Source organism: Ammospiza caudacuta, chromosome 20 (genome assembly GCF_027887145.1).
Source record: "Ammospiza caudacuta isolate bAmmCau1 chromosome 20, bAmmCau1.pri, whole genome shotgun sequence".
Classification (NCBI taxonomy): Eukaryota; Metazoa; Chordata; class Aves; order Passeriformes; family Passerellidae; genus Ammospiza; species Ammospiza caudacuta.
This window is the reverse complement of record NC_080612.1, coordinates 12644924-12665806: the sequence shown is the minus strand read 5'-3', so window position 1 is coordinate 12665806 and position 20883 is coordinate 12644924. Positions and strand designations below refer to the sequence as shown.

General features: G+C 43.5%; 2 protein-coding genes across 2 annotated transcripts; both read right to left on the bottom strand.

The window, feature by feature from the left end:
- Positions 1–658: 658 nt before the first annotated feature.
- LOC131566663 (Na(+)/citrate cotransporter-like) lies at positions 659–18157 on the bottom strand. The gene is made up of 14 exons (XM_058818019.1): positions 18126–18157; positions 15921–16025; positions 14739–14846; positions 12305–12433; positions 11441–11577; positions 10812–11026; positions 9343–9514; positions 8084–8206; positions 7336–7548; positions 6731–6852; positions 6344–6462; positions 5031–5192; positions 3913–4050; positions 659–3169 (listed from the first exon to the last, which is right to left on the bottom strand). Exons 1-14 carry the CDS (start codon positions 18129–18131, stop codon positions 3041–3043), a joined length of 1878 nt encoding a protein of 625 aa, XP_058674002.1. The 5' UTR covers positions 18132–18157; the 3' UTR covers positions 659–3040.
- A 1292-nt stretch (positions 18158–19449) lies between these two features.
- On the bottom strand, positions 19450–20807 carry LOC131566442 (protein moonraker-like). The gene is made up of 2 exons (XM_058817751.1): positions 20480–20807; positions 19450–19695 (listed from the first exon to the last, which is right to left on the bottom strand). The coding sequence occupies exons 1-2, from the start codon at positions 20567–20569 to the stop codon at positions 19450–19452; spliced, it is 336 nt and encodes a 111-aa protein (XP_058673734.1). The 5' UTR covers positions 20570–20807.
- Positions 20808–20883: the final 76 nt, after the last annotated feature.

Here is a 20883-nt window from a genome sequence, read left to right as displayed (position 1 = left end):
AAACAATATTCCTTTGATGAGCAACAAAACAATTGCCATGTCTGGTAAGTTTCTATGATACTTGTCCTGCAGCTGAAGGGGCTGTAAACCAGATCTAGTCGCAAACCAATTGTCCTTGCACTGTCCACTGCAAGTAATATGTATTTACTCAGGGCACTGGAACAGGACACCATGCATGCCTGCTGCTGAAGAAAAGCCCATTTGTGCCTGTTATATTGGAAAGTTTGTACAACATTTATTCTTAAAAACTGGTTGTGTTTCTTAGAGTCTTATAATCCTTTACTCTGAAATGAATGAGACAGTTTGTAGGGTATGCCACCTGATTTGGTCCCACCTAAACATTCTTCAGAGATGCAAACTTGAGTTATCACTTAGCTGATTAAAGAAGAGAAACCACTGATATTCAGGTCTGAAGACACTAAAAGTGGTGTCCAAATCTCTGCCTTGCATTATTCACTAGAGCCTGTACCTTCTGGGATCTTACTAGGGCACCACTGTGCTACAGTGGAAGCTAATGCAGAAACAAGTGGTCCACTATGCTACACAGGAGGGGAGACAGTTCTAGTAAGTTTTTATTTGCCAGGCACCCATTTAAATTAAATATGAATCAATCACAGGATGTCATACGAGTGTCTCAAAAAGAAACTGCTATTAACGGTACAGAGAGGTGACACATCCAATAATTCACAGTTACAATAAACTCAACACTCTTTATTACCCCACAGGCACACTGCCCTGGCCCAGCACTCCTGACCATGAATCACCCTGTGTGACCATTGATGAAAATAGCATTTGCTTCCTTCTAGTCCAGCAACAGAGTGAAGCTCTTCACTGGCTGAGGCGAGGGCAATCTCTCCCGTTCAAGAACCTTTCAGAACATTCTTTTCTGCAAACAGGACACTGAAGTGTCTGTCCTACAGCTTTTAGCTGGAACTGGTTTTAGAGGAGTTCTGGTCTGCATGAACTGAGAATGCCAAGCTCAGTATCATCTACCATGCAAGCTCCTCTGTATCTTGTCAGACAGAGCAGAGCGAGCTCCATGTATCTGGCAAAAGTAACATGTTCTCACACTGTGAAGTCCATCAGAAAGGAAGTCCCTTTCCCAAATGCATTTAGATACCTAGAGATGCAAATCCGCATTAAATGGTGACTGCCAAAGGAAAGAACGTGCTCAACTGTTCCTGGTCTCACTTTCTTCAAACAATACCGTCATAAGTTTCAGGTGATGACAAATGCCTGTGAGCAATATCTCATCTGGCAATTCTTGGCACTAGAACTGGCCTCTTCCTTAGAGAGACTCTGCAAGTGGAAGTGTGTTTATCCACATACTCCACCATTCCCTGGAAGAAGTGCTGGAAGAAGTGTGAGGCTGCACTACCTGCAGCCATCTGGGAAGACAGCGAGCCATTGGTGGCTCTTGGGAACAACATTCAGTGCATAGTTTATGGTGCTTACCACCAAGAAAGAGCATAAAAGATAAAGGCATGGAAATAAATTCTTAAAGCAGTTTTCTGCTCAAAAAAGCACCTGGTCATTTTGTGGATAAATATTTCCCTCACTTCTAGATAAAAATGTATTTTTCCAGTTCCATTAAGAAAATTCACAGAATTTAATAACAGAACTACTGAATATCCTAAACACAATACTATCTTCTACACAGAATTCTATAATTCTAAAACTTAACACCTTGCACCCATATCATGAGGTGGGAAATCAGTATGGCTGCAGAATTTTACCTTATGTCCTCACAACACCTTGGTGAGGTAGATAGGTTCCATACCATCTTCTTCAGGAGGGGAAATAAGCACAAAGAGGTGAACTGACTTGCACAGGGATACATGGCAAGTCTGGAAGCAAATCCCAGCTCATACCCACAGATCTTTCCACTGTAAGACGCTGCTTTACATCCCACCCACTTCCATCCCCAGGGCTGAAGGGAAAGCATCCAGGCACACTCGACAATATACACCCAGACCAACATCAATCATTCTGTAGACGACTTCTGCAACAGAAATGGCATAATTAGGCTGCAAACTGCTTTTCTTACAAGACATGAATTCCAAAGTACACAGGACAACTCCCACTGCTGTCAGCCAGCACGAGCACTAAAATCTGGGCCCCTACACTTTTCCCAGGTCATCAGTTAGAGCCTTCCTCATGTCTTGGCTTCACTCAAAAACTCCAGAGTTAATTAATAAGGCACATCAGGGGCTAATTCAGGAACTTCTGCAATAGATGTCAAGTCCCAAGGGCCACTGGTCACTTCCAGGCTGGCACTCGGAAAACACTAGTTGGCATGTGAAATCACACCTGTGACTGAGGGAAAGGCTCCCTGCTCTCTAATTGCCACAGTGCAAGAAACACAGAGCCAGCCTCAGTGCATCGTTGTCTGAGATATCAGCTGAATCATGACCATCATGGAATTACATTAACCCTCAATAAAGGTGTCAAAATGCAGGGAGATTTAGGAGTGAAAAAAGGCAAGAGAAACTGTGTTGGATGTTGACTTGGAAGGATCCACCACATGGTTGAGGCCCACCTAAAACATAACATAGCACCACATGGCATACCCCTTCTTCACTAGACAAGTGACAACAGGGATTTCTCTGTACAGTTGCTGATTGTAGATATAAGGAATAAGTAAGGAATGTTCAGCCCCTGCCTGAGTGCAATATTCAATGCTAATGATACACAAGTACATACCAGTGATATAATAGTTCAAACCACTTGATACAACAGCCTCCTCTCTCTTTATTGAAAGTTTGATAAATCCTAATCCTTGACCTTGATTGGAGGTACAATGGATCACTTGAACATACTTATGATCCTGACAGAGAGGTTGTATAATTGCAAGCACTTTTGGCTCCAGCACAACTGGAGTAAGATTGGGTTGGTTCAGACTTGAACTGATGTGTGACTGCTGGAAGGCAGCAAACACCCAACACTGGATCTGAAGTGGTGATGAGACTTTATACAGGACTGTAGGCAACAGGGAGTACTGAGGGTACTTTCCTAGTTCAACACACGAATTCTTCACAGCTCACTGACTTCTTGTGCTGTTTGCCCAGGCTGGGAATGTGTCCAGCTGAAACATAGGCCTTCCCCACGTGTTGATGGCCAGGGAGACACAGCAGACTCCAATGATGTTCAACACTAGTCCAGATTTAACCTGTGAGGAAAAAAATCCAAACCAACAATAACCAAACACCAGCACAGCAAACTGCAGCAAGACCTACTTGTACATACACAAGAAAGATGGTCAAATAAATCACAGAAATACCACTGTATCCATTGTCTTCTGCCCTTGCTTAGGTGGGGACACCAGGGAACACACTGTGCAAAGTCTCTGAGCGCTTTGCTATGTATATAACCAGTCGAGGAACTTTAAAGCATGTGTAACACGTCGCTCTTATTAGTCAGAGAACAGCTTATGCCCTCTTCAAGTATCCAGTTAGAAAACCAGTAATGTTTGTGTGTTCCGCCCAAAACCTGCCCTGTGTGGTCTGGCAGAAAATCAGAGGACCAGAGCCAAGGGCTACTGATTGCTACCTTCTGCTTTCAGCTCCAGTGGAGACAAGGCTTTAGACACTTGCCAAAGCCCCAGAACACTGCAGGGCACGCCTGCACTTTAACCCTTCACGTTTCAGAGACTTATGACTGGTCAGTTCTTCATTTCACTTGGGCCAATCTGTATGTCTGCCAAAGCCCATGAGAGAAGTACTGTTACTTCAGAGATGCAAATTTTTATCACAATATTAACGATGCAGAAGAGAGTGGCATAGAGTTGCAGTTACAGCCCATAACAGCTTCCTGGTACTTTGGAAATACTATGCAAAGAAAATTAAACTCTCGCCATATTTCAGGAAGAAAGCAATGGAGAATTTCAGATAAGAGAGAAGGCAATTATCTTACCATATCCAAAACACGGATGTGGCCGTAAGAAAACACTATTGCATTTGGTGGTGTTGCAACAGGTAGCATGAAGGCAAATGAAGCACTGAGAGTACCAGGCAGCATAACATACAAAGGGTGGATCCTGATAGATTCAGCCTGCAATGAAATGGAGAGAATATCACTCTGGGGGTGTTTGAAAAGAAAAGCATAAAGGATCAATCTACCCCAGACCAATGAGATACATAGACTTATTTTGTTGCCTCGTACTACATCACCAAAATAATTCACAAACATTTTATTCTGAAATCCACATGTGCTTAAAGATAACTTGCTGTTGTTTCCTGTCCCATGATACTTAAAATCAAGGCTTGATTCTTCCTTGTTTGTTTTGCTCTATGGCATCATTTAGATTTCTGGTCAAAAATACCCTGCAATCATTTCTTTGACCTCAGACCACCCTTTTTCCAGGAATGGGAATTATAATTACTAGGCATGTGGAGTGACACTCTTAGACTTTACATAAATTCTGTGGCACTCAAAGCTTAAGTGCCAATTTAAGTCGTTAATAGCTCAGTACCTTGATTGGGGTAATTTTGCTTTGAGGAAATAGTCTAGAATAAAGTGTTTGTCCTTTTCTAATTAAAGAACAAAGTAATCTATTTTTCTCTTTATGCCACAGTTTTGATTCTGCTCAGAAAAGGCAGCAAAACTTATCAGGTTTTCCTCCTTAAGTTTTAAAATTGTTCTGCGTTCCTATGAGAAATTGCACATTCCTAATAATCAGGCCTACCATTTTGAGTATTTTAGCACAAAATGTGAAGATGAGTAATTCAGAGGCACCATCAGAAAGTGCTGGATTTTGTTTTGGTTTGGGTTTTGTGTGTGTGCATTTTTCCAGTTCTAAGTTGATGGTTCAAAATGACCAGAAGTAACTGATGTTTGCTGAACTGTATGGAAAAAGTGACTGTCACTTCACTCTCACCAGGGTCAAGGCACACACCTCACAGAAGGCATGACCTGGCTTCCTTTGAAGTACACTGGAGCAACAGCCAAGACAATAATTACAATATTGCTTTGCCACACAGTTTAACTCTGATCCTCCAGCTGACAGGGTAAGAGAACAGAAGCAATCTTACCAGGGATGAAAAGACAGGCAGGAAGAGGGTAGCTGTGGCCACGTTACTGGTGCATTCAGTGCAGACAGCTGTAATAAAGGAGATCACTGATGCAATGGCCCATGGTGGGATCGATCCCAGTGGTGTCATCTGACGACCTATCCAAGCTGAGAGCCCAGAGTTCTGCAAGAAAGAAAGTGGGTTTCAATGAGGTTCAGAACCCCTGACTCACAAACAGGGAAGCCATGTTATGGGCAACATTCCTGACAAATAATACTAAAGGACTCCAGAATTATACAAACACCATCCAGGAAAGTACAATTATCTGTCACAAAAACTAAAAAAAAAATTCCTTGCCAACTGGACATCACACTGAATCCCACTGTTCTGATTCTTCCAGAAACCAAATACTTGCTCACACACAGGTTACAAAATTATTGGTTTTCTTGCTGAATATGAAAATTTTTCTGAGGTCATTGCAAATACTTAGTGTATGGCCCAGAAGCTTCTTGGCACATCTTTCTAAGGTTTCTGAAGGTTATGATTCTGTATGGATGCTCTATTGTAGGAACACAGGCAGTAGTTGATACAAACAGGTTACAAAATCTGACTTGATAGTGTTTAATGCTCTGGAACTTTAATAATCTATGTGTGTTGTAGGTGGATGAATGTCAGGGCCAGAGCTTTAACTTGCCCCATGGTTTAAACCTAATTAGCCACAAAACTCAGATGCGAACATGACTTTCCCCAAAATATCGCACTACTGACAGCTAATGCTTGCTTTGATTTAGATGCATTTAGCAGTGATGAAAGAAACAATGTGGTTCACCTCAAGATTCCCTCCTGTCTTGGGAATTTAGCTGCCTTTTCTGTGAATTTATAAACACAGCATCAACCAAGGATTTTCTTTCCGACCACTTCAACAGTGGTTTTGCTGTAAGTCTGAAGATATAAAACCCTCAAACAAACCTCAAATGGTACTGAAAATCTGGCAGGTGCTATCTATATTTCTACTTTTCTAGTCAGGGCTGGGATTGGGATGATTACAGAATTAAGAAAGGATGCTTTTCTGGACTGTCCAGACAGCGAAGATCCCAACCTACTTGGGAGTCTCCAAGAGGTAAGATAAATTAAAGAAACTTTGAAGAACAAAAATTCCTGAAGAAGACTCACAAGCATTCACCTCTCTTTGGTTTTTGCCAATTTAGATCTCCCTTCAGGTCTGAACTTTGCTACTGGGTTTGGCTTTGGGTGCATGCCCAGTAATACAGGACTAGATAACAAACCAGGGAATTTTGCCTTTGAGTCAGAGAAAAACAGATGTCAGGACATACTGCGCTTGCATCAGCCAAAGCAAAACCTCCTCCCAGCAGCAGCACAATGTTCCAGGGCATCTTCCTTTGAACCACATTCCATTCTAGCAGCGGGGGTGAAAAAAATTGCTTTTTCTTATCTGAAGTGAGAAATAAAGAACATGTTTTAGGAGAGCGAAGACACTTTATCTTCTGTTCTGCAAGATACTGGTGGGCAGATGCACAGCACTGAGAAATCTGCACAGGGCGAGGGTAACACACACGGACACGGACTGTGCCCCAGCGCTGCCCCACAAGGGAGGCAGGTGAGATGCTCTAAAGAACTGCATGCAAATCCAGTGCATATTTCTGCCTTGTTGGCTGAGCGGGTTAGATGTTTCACAGTACTACAGTCCCTCTTTTAAATACCTTCTTCAGTCTGTTCAGAGTCAGACGTGCTTGTATTCCAGCCTATGCATTTGGGCTTATGAGCAGGAAGGACAAACAGTAACAGGGCCACAAACATAGCAGGAACAGAATCAGTGATATACCTAATGGAGAAAAGAGAATACAGGTTAGAAAACGGACACCTTTCTCCGAGAAAAGGGTTGTATTCCAGCATTCTAGTCACTGACTTTGCCATCCCATTTGGGGCTTGAGCAAAATAGGACATCAGCTGATGTCTGAAGTCTCTCAGATCGGCCATAATTTAAACACAATAATAAAAGAAACAAGCTACAATACACGTTAATAAATAGAGTCCTGGATGACAACTCATCCCTCCTGGAGCAGGGTTCTTTCTCTGCGCTGAAGCCAGGATTCAACAGTTGTATCTCAAAGACAGACATCTAAAGAAATGGCCTGAATGATTGATTGGTAGTGTCATGTACAAGCCATTGTATCAAGCCCAGCAAACATGTGAAGTCAGGTAAAGTTGGAATTAATGATCCCACATTCAAAATGGAATGTATGAACAAGGGAATCTGATTAATAACCAAGTGGGTAAAAGATGGAAAAAAAACCTAAATACTTACTTTTCTCCTCCTTTGAAGAGTATGCTAGCCCAGCCTTTTATAAAGCCTGGGTTTCTGGAAAACCACAAGAGCACCAGCAATATAAACAAAAGGAGGACATTTATTTCAGCATAAGACATAGGGCCTAGCTTCTTCATTTCTGCCTTCAGCACACTGTATGCAGCTTTTTCTTTGTCAGTTTTCTGTGTCCCACAGCCCCAGTTTTTTTTAATGCTTTGAAAAAAGGGAGAAAAAAATACTGTAAGTATGAACATATTAGAGGGATCTAGCATCCTTATCATTCTGCAGCTGCCCCTCCTGGGGACAGGCACAGACAACAGCAGAGGCCATAAATATAGAAACTACCACAGTGCCAAAGTATTTTGTAGGGACACACCAGTTCTCACAGAAGAACGTGATCTATCAAAGGATGGCAATTTGGAGTAACCCAGGATGAAAAAGTCAGGATTGAATCAATGGCTGCAAACCAGCTATGTCAGCTCTCCCAGGGCTGAAATTCACAGGCGAGAGATTGAAAAATAAAAAGGCAATTTTGTCTGAAGATTAGGAATGTATATGGCTTTTGCCTTAATATACCTCCCATGAACACAAAAGGTTTCCAGACCTCAAAATTTTTGTGAAATGGACCTGCTCTCTGCTACAAAATTAATAACTTATCACTGCATTTGTTTTAGCCAGATGTCTCAGAAAGCAGATCTGCACTAACTTACTGAGGGGTTTACACAATATCATGTAGATAAATACTCACTTGAGTCCCATGAAGGAGCACTGTAACCAAAGCCAAGCTAGTGTCAACATCAGGACCATGTTTGGGAATGAAAATCCAAACCAGGAAGCAAAGTCCACAATATCATTACTGTCAGGGTATAACCTGTAAAGAAATTATTTTCTGTATGAACGTCAAAACATTTAGCAATCTAGTCCCCCTTTAAAATGTGCTACAGACAATTATGCATGTAATCTACGACAACCATTACGAGCAATCGTAGGGAACATCCACAGCCTAATTTAAGTCATGAGAGAAGGCAGCCTGATTTCAGAGCAGAACTTTAATGATTGTCAGTTTTCCCTATGTTTTAATTTGATGCATACAGGAGCTCATGTTGATACTTTAGGTCTCAGTCAGACAAGCGTGGCTGAAAGATCTCCCATTCATTCTAGACATTTTTCACTTCTAACACATCTGTTCATTTATCCCAAGAAAGGATAGTTTTTTCTTCCTCCCAAATCACTCTAGTAAGAGAACAAGAAATGTCTTCCCTGAAGTTAACGCCTGTACTTCTGCTGCCTTCAACAGATGAAAAAGTTGCTAGTTGGCTTGAAACAATGATGACAATGTTTTAAGAAAGGCAATTTTTGTTATTCTCTGTGCTTGCCAATAATGATTGGAGGAAAAATATCAATAGCAAACTTCCAGCTGGATGTTAAAACCAAGAGATAATGTAGCAGCTAAGGCTGAAGTACTTGCAACACAAGGAAGTAATGTTGGAAAAATTTCCACTGCAGATTGGGTTCCATGTAGATCAGTTCCCAGCCTCAGTTTAGCAATGACAGAACGACACAACTGCACAGTTTCCACAGCCACAGCATGGAGGAACAGTGTTACAGGAGGGGCCAAGTTCCTGCTAGCTCTCTTCAGTGTGCTTATGAGTAGAGTTAATCTACATTCTTCTGGTGCTTTTTACTGCAGTTCCTCGTCCAGATGTGCTGCATTTCAGTTGAAAAAGAGGACACAGAAGAACCAATATCGCATAATCAACCACTTGCATGTTGATTGCCAACAAGTATTTCCAATTTTCTCAGAAGACCTTAATTCCATCACACAGCTTCCTTTTAAAAGACGCTGAAGCAAAAAAAATGAGGCCAAATACTTCATACACATTTCTTAGTCTCAGTTCCTCAACTATTTGCTTGAAGTTCACAACTGAAATTGTCATCTAAGACCAGTCAATTGGTCACACAAACAGTATGATAGTGCAACTAAAAGAAGCAGCAAAAATTACTTACTGATTCATCTGGCCTTTCAGTACCACATTTGGTCCTGTTCCGGTAAGTGTTGCAGTTCCTCCAATGCTGGCAGCATAGCATACACAAAGTGTCATTCCCTTGCATATACTCTTCCGCCTTTTAGTTTCCTCAGAAGATTTGGGGTCATCAGTGACTTGTTCATTGCTTACACCTAGACAGAAAGAAAATTATTTGCCTCAGGTAAAGCTGGAAAGGCAGAGAGTTCAGGATAGGATCTGTAGGCTTAGTGCTTCCAGTTTGTATGTGCCATTTATTTTAATTACAAAACTCACAGATATCTACCTAAATACTTCAGACTAATATTCATGAGGAGCAGAAGAAAGAGGCTGATGGACTGATGGACGTGATCCAAGGATGCTTTTGCCCACATCAGTGCCACAACTCCTTTTCAGTAATGTCTTGTTTCACAGAGAGGCTCACCACCAGCCAAATATTGTAGTCACTGAAACCATTCCAATTCCACAGCGAGAACCCAACTAGCATTAACAGATGTGAATACAGGCAGGAAAAAAAAACAACACTAAAACCCAAATCCTTGCTTGGCATTCTGTCAATTTACAATAACCACAAAACTTTACTGCTGTGTCCATTGTTCTCTGAGGTTAACACCCTAATCTTGAAGTCTGACTGGACTAATGGAGCAGGACAAAGAATTTATGGCAATTGCAACCAACTCAACAATATTAAAGGGTATTATTTGCACACTCTTATTATCTTCACTACACTTGTAATCTGATCTTTAATCATACTTAATAATATAGCCCCGCGTAACAGCGCAGCAAAGCACTGAAATGAGAGGGTCTGAGTTTGTGCACATATTTAAAATGAAGTGGAACCTATTGTAGAACCACATCAGTGGCACAGGACCTTGAGGCATCAAGCATCTGGGTAAGATCACACAAAAGAACAGTTTGTCTAATGTGAGTCAAATTACACCAGTTCCTCTTTTCCATGTGGCTTTTAAAGTAGTCCTCTTTCTTCTCCCTATCTCCACATACCATCTGGTCAATAAAGAGATATTTATTACCCTACAGCCAAAATAGATTGTGTTTACATAATTTTTTCAAATAGTCCTACATGGCCTAGAATCTGAATCCCCACTGATAATCACAAGCTTTAGAAAGTGGGATGCTGGGGGTTTGGATGGCTATTTCCTACAGGATATGCTCTTCACTTCCCTAAACAGGCAGTTAAGTCTAGGGGAACTGGGAGGATGACTCCAGCTTGAAGGAAAGAACATAACAACTTGTCTGGGCTCTGGCACCAGCATACAAAATGGCAGCCATCAAAATTAAAAGCTATTTTGTAAAACCTATATGTCATACATTTACAGGATTTCAGTCAGACTACCATCCTCTTTCCTTGGAAAGGGTACACAACACTCCTAGGTTGGGGAGCCGAGTGTAGCAAGTTCAGTAGCATCAGCTTATGGGTGAGCAGGCCCTTACCACTCACTGCAGTGGACCCTGATTTGCTCTTTTCCTCCAGCTCAATCGCTGCATTTGTTTGCCCAGTTGCTGGTTCCACCGTGGTCAACTCATGCTCTGTGATGTCCAATTCATCCAGGACAGCTTGGACAATGGGAACCATCATGGCAGTGGTGGCTGTGTTGCTTATCCACATTGACAAGAAGGCAGTGACTAACATAAATCCCAGCATCAGGCTGAAAAGAAAGACACAGAGGAGGGAGGAAGAAAGTGAACAGATGCTGCCAGGCTTTGTAGTCACTACAATTTGGAGAGCAAAGCCCAGGCAGGGATGTGTGCAGCCACTAGTACAGAGCAGGGCCAGACTCCCTTCTAGGACAGCTCTGCCACGTTCACTGAAGGAATCCCAGGGCTTAATTAAGTCTGTCATCATTTTGTCCCCAATGGTAAGCCTCTAAAATTTAGTCAGATGCTAGTTTTGGATAAAGCACAAATAAACTGCTCCTGTTGCTAAACTTCATTTCTGGATACTCTGCAAGTACAGCTAAATTGGCTCTTGAAGGATCCTTTCTCTGCTGACTGTTAAATACCATCCCTGGGCCTTTGCTAAACTAACAAGAGGTAAGAGAAAACCAATGTAATACTCTTACAGTGCAGGTTTCACCCCAAGAATCAGAAGGACCCTCAGTGCAATCCTTTTGTGAAGATTCCACTGCTCAAAAGAAATTGCGACAATCAGCCCTCCAAAGAAGAGCATGACTGTGCTATTTAGGTACTGCAAGCACACCTGTAAGACAAAGAAGATAAATCAGGCCAAAATACTTGCTTCACTAGTACAATTTGCTTACACCCTCTCAAATCCACGGACTGGAGCAGGCCCCAGCCAACACTAGAACAAGAGGCAGCTGCTGCCTGCAAGCTCCCTGCAGTTTCCTGAACCCTTGATCTCCTGTGTAACTGCTGACTTGCCTGTGCAGGAGCTCTCTGTGCATCATTGTGCAAAATGACACCAGTTTCCTAAAACGCAGCTAGGGGTTCAAAGTATGGAAGGTGCTGGAAATATTGAGCTCCAAAAGGGCTTTCTCAACAGCATCAGCAACCTGCCTTTACCGGCTTGCTGGGCAGTGGTGAACCTGGGTACAGATCCCGAACTCAGCCGGTGCCTTGTGCCTCCAGCACAAACAGCACACCTGCCGGCACTACGGGACAAACTCCCACAGGTTTGTCCCCTGCATTTTGACATCTCCCAGAAGAATGGCAGCTCTGCTTTCACTTCCCCTTTGTGCTTGGGAACACACAAACTGCTGGCACCAGTGGGACGCTCTCCAGCAGGACCCATGTCCAAAACAGATCCTCCCCTCTACCACCTCAAGCCCCGCACTGTTAACACTTTGGGCAAATGTGTACGTACTTCAGCATCTTCCCATATAATACAGACTTGTTGGCTAAATATTGATGAGGGATTAGAGCACTGGATTTCTCTGTATCAGATCTGGATTGCACAAGTTCCTTACTTTTTTAGAGGTCTGAACTCCAAGCAGAGGGAAAAATACCACTGGCATGAGGGAGGTGACAGACAGGGGGATCACTTCAGTGCACCAGTACACAGCCATGATAATCATGATATATGCACATCTGGCCTCCTGCAATAATAGAAGACACATTTAAGCATTAGAAACTGTTTTTAAAGACAAGAAACACATTAGTAGCTCTTAAAAGTGGCTCACACACTCCACTGTCTGTAGCTTAACAAGTTATGCTGAATGAGGACTTAAACTTGTGCTCTTAAATAATGTTCTGAAGTCACTTGTATAAAAAAGATCTTTTTGACCAAGAAGACCATAGTGTTTGCTTTAATACAACCACACAAAATAAATGCCGTGAGAAAAATAAATCTTCCACCACTAGGTAAGTGCATAGTTTGTCGTGTAAAAGTACCCCTTGGTGGTTGAGGTCAGCAGATTTTACACCTAGGAGCCAAGAACAGCAATATAGAGTTATTTTTTTTTAATGGATGGCCAAATTTCCCATTGTGGATGATTAGCTTTTCTGAAATTCACAGGTCTTTGATGTATGTCCAGTAACACAGTTGAGCTCAGAAACTATTTCACTGACTAATTTAAATTTTCTTTGCTTTTTAAAGTAACTCCTAAAGTAAAACTCTTTTTTTTGTGTGTGTGTCTAAGCACATTAGAGGTGTTAAACTATTTTCCCATATCATATTGTCCCTACCTGCTAAGGTGTTTCCCTAGTATAGAATTGTTGTAACCTGTCTTTTTGGGCTGTTGACCAGGCATTTCTGTATCCCAGCCTTCTGCGGTTTGTACTCCAAAAATTGTCAGGGGAAGCAGGTATTCATTAGCTAACAGTGAACTGCTTGAAAGCTGAAGTCGGTGTTCTGTAGCTCACTATTTGCTCCTATTTAGGGCATGTGTTTATGGGATTTTACTCTAATACAACAAATGTGACTTTATTGCTAAAATAAATGGTGTGACAGTGACACTTAAAACCTGACATCAGGTGTTATTAGTAAGAAGGGGTGTATTTTCGTTAATTTTCTGGAGTGTTGGGGAAAAAGTTTAAGAACCAGAAAACACCTTTTGTTAGTAATGTGAATTTTTTTCCCTCAAGTTTCCAGGTTAATTACAGCACAAGTTTTGAAAGGAAAAATTCTTCAGAGACTAGAAGATAAAAGGCAGATGCTGTAGAAGTCTCTTCCCTTTATAAATATGAGGTCAGCTCATGATACAATTCATGCTGTACTGCAGTAATGCAAGGGTAGAACTGACTGTGGTTAATCTGTTGCTAGTACGAAAGACAGATAAACAACTCTAAGTGAATAAAATTTAAAATCCTGGTTTTAAAGAGTAGAGAGTAAATAATTTATGTGAAATTCAAAAATACAGCCATGCTTATAATTTAACTCCAGCAACTGTGGCCAATTCAAACAACAAAAGATTTGGAATTAAGTATATATTTGTATTTATACCTATATATATATCTGTGATTTATGGAAACAGTCACAGAACGTCTCTTTGGTGTTTCTGTGCGGTTCACACAAAGCACAGTGGCCTGACTCCTGGCTGAGAGATGAAAAAGCAGTCACTGACAGAAATATTGCCTTTCCATTGCAAAATACTGTAATTTCTTAGGTTAGACTAATGACAAAATATGCCTACAAGTAATGGCAAACTGAAAACATACTTAATTTTTTTGGAAATTATCTTTCCTAGTTTTGATCAAAGTAGAGCTTAACAGTCAGGAATACCTCATTGTATAAAGCACCACCATTCAACTGAAAGGCCAGGCTGGTATAACTTAGACAGTACACAAGAAAGGTTGGCAATTTGGTTTATGAACACAGATAAAATTTTCCCGCACTTTAAAACAGATTGAGCGATAAAAGTTGCTCAAAAGAAAGGCTGGCTTTGGCATTGGAATAGCCTCCAAAGCTCTAGTAAGCTAAAACACTGCAAACTCAGCTTCCACACTTGATCAAGAAGGCTACAAGGCATTAAAAGCTCAAACTTTCCTGGGTTATTCCAATTTTACGCCGGTGTAACTCCACTGAACGCAAAGGAGTTGTGCCGTTGCCATCCCTGGCGTAAGATGGATGAATCGGAAGACACGGCATTTGAAATCCTGACCAATTCGTACAGCACAACGCTGACAGCATCAGGATGGAGAATGTCACCAAGCAACGTGCTAGGAGTACCAGACCCTCAGCAGAGAGCTGGGGGAAGCACTCCTGCCCTTCCGCCGACTCCACTCGCTAGGACATAATGCAGGACAATGCCAACGCCGGCCAGCTACGCCTGCGCTTGTCCTGGCCCAGAATGAATTGCCTCTAATTGTCACGGCGGGTCGGGTGCCGCCGGGAGGGCCCGGAGCCGGGCGGAGCGCGGTCACCGGGGGCAGCAGGCCCGGAGCCGGGCTCTCTTCACCTACCTTCGTGGGCACGACGAGCGGCAGCGGCAGCAGCAGCAGCGGCGTGAGGAAGAGGATGGCGAAGGAGCGGTACCTCAGCAGGGGCTGCAGGCACGTCGGGGCCATGCTCTGTGGGGCGACACGGTCAGCGCGCGAGCGCGAGCAGCGCCCGCCGCCGCCGCCGCTTTAAGTACGGGGCGGGAGGGACGGGAGGGACCCGGCCGGGGGCGACACGTCCCGCCCGCCCCGCCGGGGCCGCCCCGGGCAGCGGCGCGGCTGAGCTCGGCACCAACGAGCCTCCGGAGCGGCCCGGCCCCGCTCCGACCGCCCTCCTGCCCTGCCGGGACCCCTCCCCCGCGGCCCCTCGGTGCCGAGGAGAGCGGCTCGATGGCTGCGCGTCAGCCACCGGCGCCGTCGGGACAGCGCGCAAGGAGCGCTCCCCCTGCTCCCACAGCGCACGGGCTCCCGAGCGCGCAGGGACCCGGGGCTGCCGCCGCCCCTTTCGGGAGCATCGCCCCCGCTCATTCGCACCGTGCTGGGGAAGGACTGAGCTCCTTCGGGGAAATGGAGAGTTAAAACCACGGTGGGGATCTCCCCAAAACAAAGGTCTGTGCAGGCATGCATGGCTGTGTTTTGCTATTGTTTTGAGAGGCATTGTGCCTCTGGATCTGGGTTAAAAATAACCCAGGAAGGTTAACTTGAAAGGTTATTTTTGACGTTGTTGACTTCAGTGACTTTGTCGACAGCGCAGCCTTGGAATCCAAAGGGACAGCCCTACTGATGGTGGCCAGCACGACTGAGTGAGCAGAAAAGGACAACTAGACAGAGGACAAACAAATAGTTGATATTTTAGGTTTCGCTTCTGGGATGACAACAGCCACCTGAAATTGAAGCCAGCATAAATCATATCTCAACAATTTGATCCTGCAATCTCTTAATACAGTCTTACCAAGCAGTTACTCACAGGAATAAAGAATTTCAGATTCCACAGCAAGTAATGAAGGAGCTCTGACTACAGCTTGCACTCTTTGTCCTCTGCTGACCAAAGGAACTTGAGTGACAGAAGTTCAAAACAAGACACTCCAATGTTACTTTTCATTTGTAAAAGCAGTGAATGCCCACTAAGAAAAAAAAGTAGCCAACCGGATCTGGACAGATTCCAAATCTTCAAACGTTTCGGAGCTGTCCCTCTGGGTAACTTACCAACACAGAGGAAACACACTTCACACCAGTGCAAAGTCTAGCAGAAAGTGGGGAATTGGCCAAAACTTGAATTCCTGTGGCCTGTCTCCAATGAAAAAATGGTTCCTAGTCAAAAAAAGAAAAAAAGACTTGAAGCACTTAAACAAGAAAATGCAAAATGTTCATTCTGAAGGACTTGTTCTAAGGTTAACTCTGATAGACCAGTGCAAAGGTGATTTGTTGTCTTCTTGTTTCAATTAGATGCAGTGAAGAAAAAAAACCATAAAGACAAAAAATGTGTTGATACCTTTAGATGGACTAATCTTGTGAAAGGAGACTTGCTTGCTCTACCTGGGGATGAGACATGGGACTCCATGGGCAATTTAAACTAGCTAACTCATGGCTCAGTCCTTCTCTTTTAGTCAATACAGAAAAGGTAATCAATATTCCCTTACTGTGCAGAATTATTGCAAACTGACCTTCATATAATTTGATTATGATCTTCCTTTTCACTGTGCCAAGGAGAGGACAGACAAAATTTTGGCTGCTTGCTTTACAGAACTGGTCTGACAGCTGGGTAGAAGGGAGCTGCAGAGAGCCTAAGCACTTGCAAAACATCCAGGATGAGTTTTAGGTGATCCAAAGAGCTTTCAAACAAAAACCTCCCACAGCCTGAAATTCAGCTCATGCTAACTGAGCACCAACTGCACACCTTAAAGGAAAAGGAATCTCTTCCTCTAGTCAGTAAGGCTCTGAATGCAATAGCTTTAAACAGTGCTTTAGAAGCAGTGGGTAAAACCAGCTTTTGGTTGCAGACATCATTTAGAAGCAGGAGACTGTAGCATCCTTAGGTACCCCAGTGTTGAATAATGTACTTGTCTTGTTTTTCTTGATAGTAAGTTTCAAATCAGTTTTCAAAGGAACTGAAATTTTTCAGTTACAAAGAGGCTTCGGCATGGGTGGTGATGTGAGGTGGAAGCAGGAGCTGAATCAGGTCTCTTGTACTTGAAATCCCTTTTCCTGGTTGCAAGATACCATTTTTTCCATTTGCTGTTCTGCTGCCCTAATAAACCCCGGTATTTTGAAGCATGTCAAGAATTAAGGGTTTGAGTAACAGGGCCAAGCCCATCTTGTGGCTCACTGCCACCAACCTTCCCTGGCCTTTGCAACGTTTCTCAGCTGGTGGCTCTGGGGTTCATTTGATTTAACTTGACAAAGAAAGCAGAACATTTTTCTGCTGTTCGTGAGCTGAATAGGTTCAATGAAGTGTTCAGTGAGCACTAGAGCCAGCTCAAGAGACTGGGCGAGTTATGGCTGGGCAAGGAACAGCTGTGGCAGGAACAACTGCAGCTTTCAAGACAGAAGATGCCTAGGTGACCTTGACAGCATTGTCAAACCACATGCAGAGTCCTGCAATCTTTCCTTTTATACTTCAGATACCAGAATCAATTACGTGAACCATGGCCAAGAGTTGCAGTTAGAAGTGGGACACTGCTGAAGGCTAGTTAAGAAAGGCTGACCTGTATTATTTCGTAGAGAAAGGGACTGAAAACCCATCCCACTTAGAAAGTAGAATTTCCAGGGTCAGTCCAGGTAGAAAAATTGCAAAATACAGATTTTTTTTTTATAGCTTAGTTTGTTCCTGAGAAGCTGCCTTTCTGATATATTGCACTCTCTACAAGGCAATCATCCCAGTTACTCCAGTTATTGGAGGATAGGAATGGTCTGTGAAAAGGTGGCTTTACAGGCAGAAGCTGGTTCATTTAATTACAGATTGACATATTTTCTGCTTCTAATTCAAATGCTGCCCAAGCACACAAGTACAGTTTACTTGTTCTAAACAGTCCATTTGACCTAGATTACTGCTACTCTCTCTCGAGACAAAAACTCCTCACATTCTTTTAAAAGTTCTTTCATGTTGCGTGCTCCATGCAACAGCCAGAGGTACAAAAGTTTTAACAAAATAAAGTTAAACAAGGACTGTAAGTCGTATCATACTTGACATTGAGAAACAAAAATTAAAACAACTGACCCTGAGATATTCTAGGATGTAGCAGAAAAAGAATGTTTTCTACTTGGGCTTTTGAAAGTCAAATTTAAAAAATAACCAGTTCAGAACTTACCTCTATCTGATTCTTGCCTTCAAAAGGTGCCTAGAAGAGGTCCTGTATGGTAATGTTATGCACTGGAAGGTTTACGCAGAATTTAAATAGAAAGAGTTATTACCAGCATTCACTCCTTCATTGCTCTCCATTTTCCCTCCAGTCGGTCCTTCCCAGTTACTGCCAGCCCACTGTCCTGCTTCAGGAGTAGCTTTCAACTAAGTTCCCAGTGGAGCATCTGATATTTTTCCAGGAAAAGCTCTCAAGACTCTGAATGAACAGTCCTTTCGGCACAATCCCCGTGCCCAACAATGTTCTACATAAAAGCTCTCATTCTGAATTTTGAGTCAGCGGGATTTTCTCAGTCAGTTAATGTTGCTGATCAGTCTTTCTTGAGCTAGAATTGGTGTTTCCCATATAGTTTGTGCCCTAAAGCCCATTCAAATGCTGTGCAGGCTAATGACCGCAAAAGAAAATGATCCAAAAGAAAATCACATTAAAAATTTGTATCAGAATTGGCAGCTCTGTAACCTCTCCCTTAGCTGCCATCTCATTAACATACTTGTTCAAAAGCCTTTTCTCTGCTTCATTACATAATTTGTGTTACAAAATCCTGATAAACATTCATTATTCCCAGATCTAAGTAATGGCTTACTGCACTTCCTTTTTCTTCTGCTTTCATTTTTCCCAGAGAAAAAGGGGGGACAGAAGGGGCTTGTTTAGATGGGAAGTGAACCACACCAATTTCTGAGAAACATCTGTGGCAGCTGTTGTCTATGACATTATGATACATTGTGCAAAAACTAGTGAATGATTCTTTCTGATACTCCTGCAAAGTGAAAGAATTATTATTAGTGCCCCTACTTGACGGACTAAGAAGGTTAGTTAACATTTTCTGCACCTCCTGTATCCCATTGTTCCACAGTGGGTAGGGTCTGTCACATCCGAGACACTACTTGCATTGTAGAGCTATAAGGGATCAGTTGTAGCAGCAGGTACACAAACGCTCGACCTTCCTTCAGAAAGTCTTGAAACTTCTTGGCATTGAAAACATGAAGTTCTGTTAATTTTTCTCTCTAATTTATATATCTTCTGAAGTTACCTATTTTAAAGTGTATTGCTGAGGTCCAGGAGGAGACAGGACGTGCTGTTCCTGGGGCCTCTGTGCTGTCAGTGCATCACAATCACAGCAAAGTATCCCCAGGGAGGAAAGGCAGTGCTGGCTAATGCAGGTTGGAGATTTCTCCTGGAACATACTTGGCTACCCCAAACGCTCCAAGGGCCACTGGGGAACCAGTGGGGCCTGGGCATCTGCTGAGCACGGCTGAGCAGCCCATATGCGCCCAGGAATGAGAGGCTGAGGCCTGAGGAAGGGTTTCTCCCGGGTGGAGATGGAGGGAAAACACCTCCCATGAGCTAGCAGCTTTGGTCCAAGCGAAGCAGCACTGCTATTTTACGTGTTCTTCGAGACGTCTTTGTTTGATGTCCCTTTTTGCCAGCTGAACAGCCCATTTAAGTCTCTCTTCAGACACCACTGAGAACATCCCAGAGCTTCTCAGGCTGAGGTCCTCACTTCCAACGAGATTTCCCTTATCACTGGATGCCTTCAGTTTTTCTATTATAATTGGACGGGGGTGAGAGAATCTGAGAGCCAAGTTCTCTGGAACTGCAGGAACATTTCTATTAAACTGGAGCTGTTCAAAGAGTAAAAAAAACCCTGATGTTATGCAGAACGCTATACACAGGCGATGCAACTCTGTCATGATGGCACTGTTTTGGATTTATGATGAACACAGTGTTAACAGCACATCAATGTTTTCATTCTTGCTAGGCAGTGCTCACAGAGGTCAAGGCCTTTTCTGCTTCTCACCTGCTCACCACTGAGTAGCCTGGGGGTGGGCAAGAAGCTAGAGAGGAAACAACCGGATGGTTGATCCCAACTGACAAAAGGGATATTCCACACCCTGTAGCATCATGCTCAGCAGTAAAAGCTGCAGGGAAGAAGGAGAAAGGGGAGACTAGTGACAGCATTTGTCTTCCTAAGTCACTGTTATATGTGCTGAAATGGCTGAATTCCTGCCTGCTGATAGGATGTAGAGAATGAATTCCTTATTTTGCCTTGTTTGTGCACAAAAAGAGGAAAGCATTTGCTTTCCCTGTTAACCTGCCTTTATCACAACCCATAGCTTTTCGTACTTTTCGCCTTCCAGTTCTCTTCCCCATCCCAACTGAGAGAGGGTGAGCAAGTGCTCAGCTGCCTACTGGGATTGAACCACAACAGATAATTAAGAATAATTATACATCCAGTTTGTGATCTCTAGCCTTACTAAAGGACAGTGTCAAGATAATGTGCGACAGCACGAGGAAAGCTAGTATGACACTCCCTGCTGGGCTGTCTCATTAAGTGGGTCAGAATCATATTTTTGTTACAATCACAAAGAAAACCAATTCAGCATCGCTACAGACGACAAATACTACCTGTGTTTGTAAAGCTTTAGCTTCATTCCTGTATCGCTGGCTGGTGAATGCAAACGCATCATCAGACACCGCTGTCTTGCTTGGTACCATCTCATCGGCTCGAGAGCAAACCTCGCTATTATCGCTTGCTTGTGATCATGCGAGAACAATAAACCGTTATTTCAGACTGGCAAAAGCCATCCCGGGTCTGATGTGAGTAACAAAGGGAGAACCAGCCCGAGCAGCCGCGGACAGAATGGGGCGGCCTCTCCGCAACCGCCCAGGGCCCGTGGCTGCTCCCGGCCCTGGCCCTCACGGCGTCCCGGGCGGCACCGGCACGGCGGGCCCCGGGCGCTGCCGCAAGGGAGGGACGGACGGACGGACGGACGGACGTAGGTCGGTCGGTCGGTCGGTCGGTCGGTCGG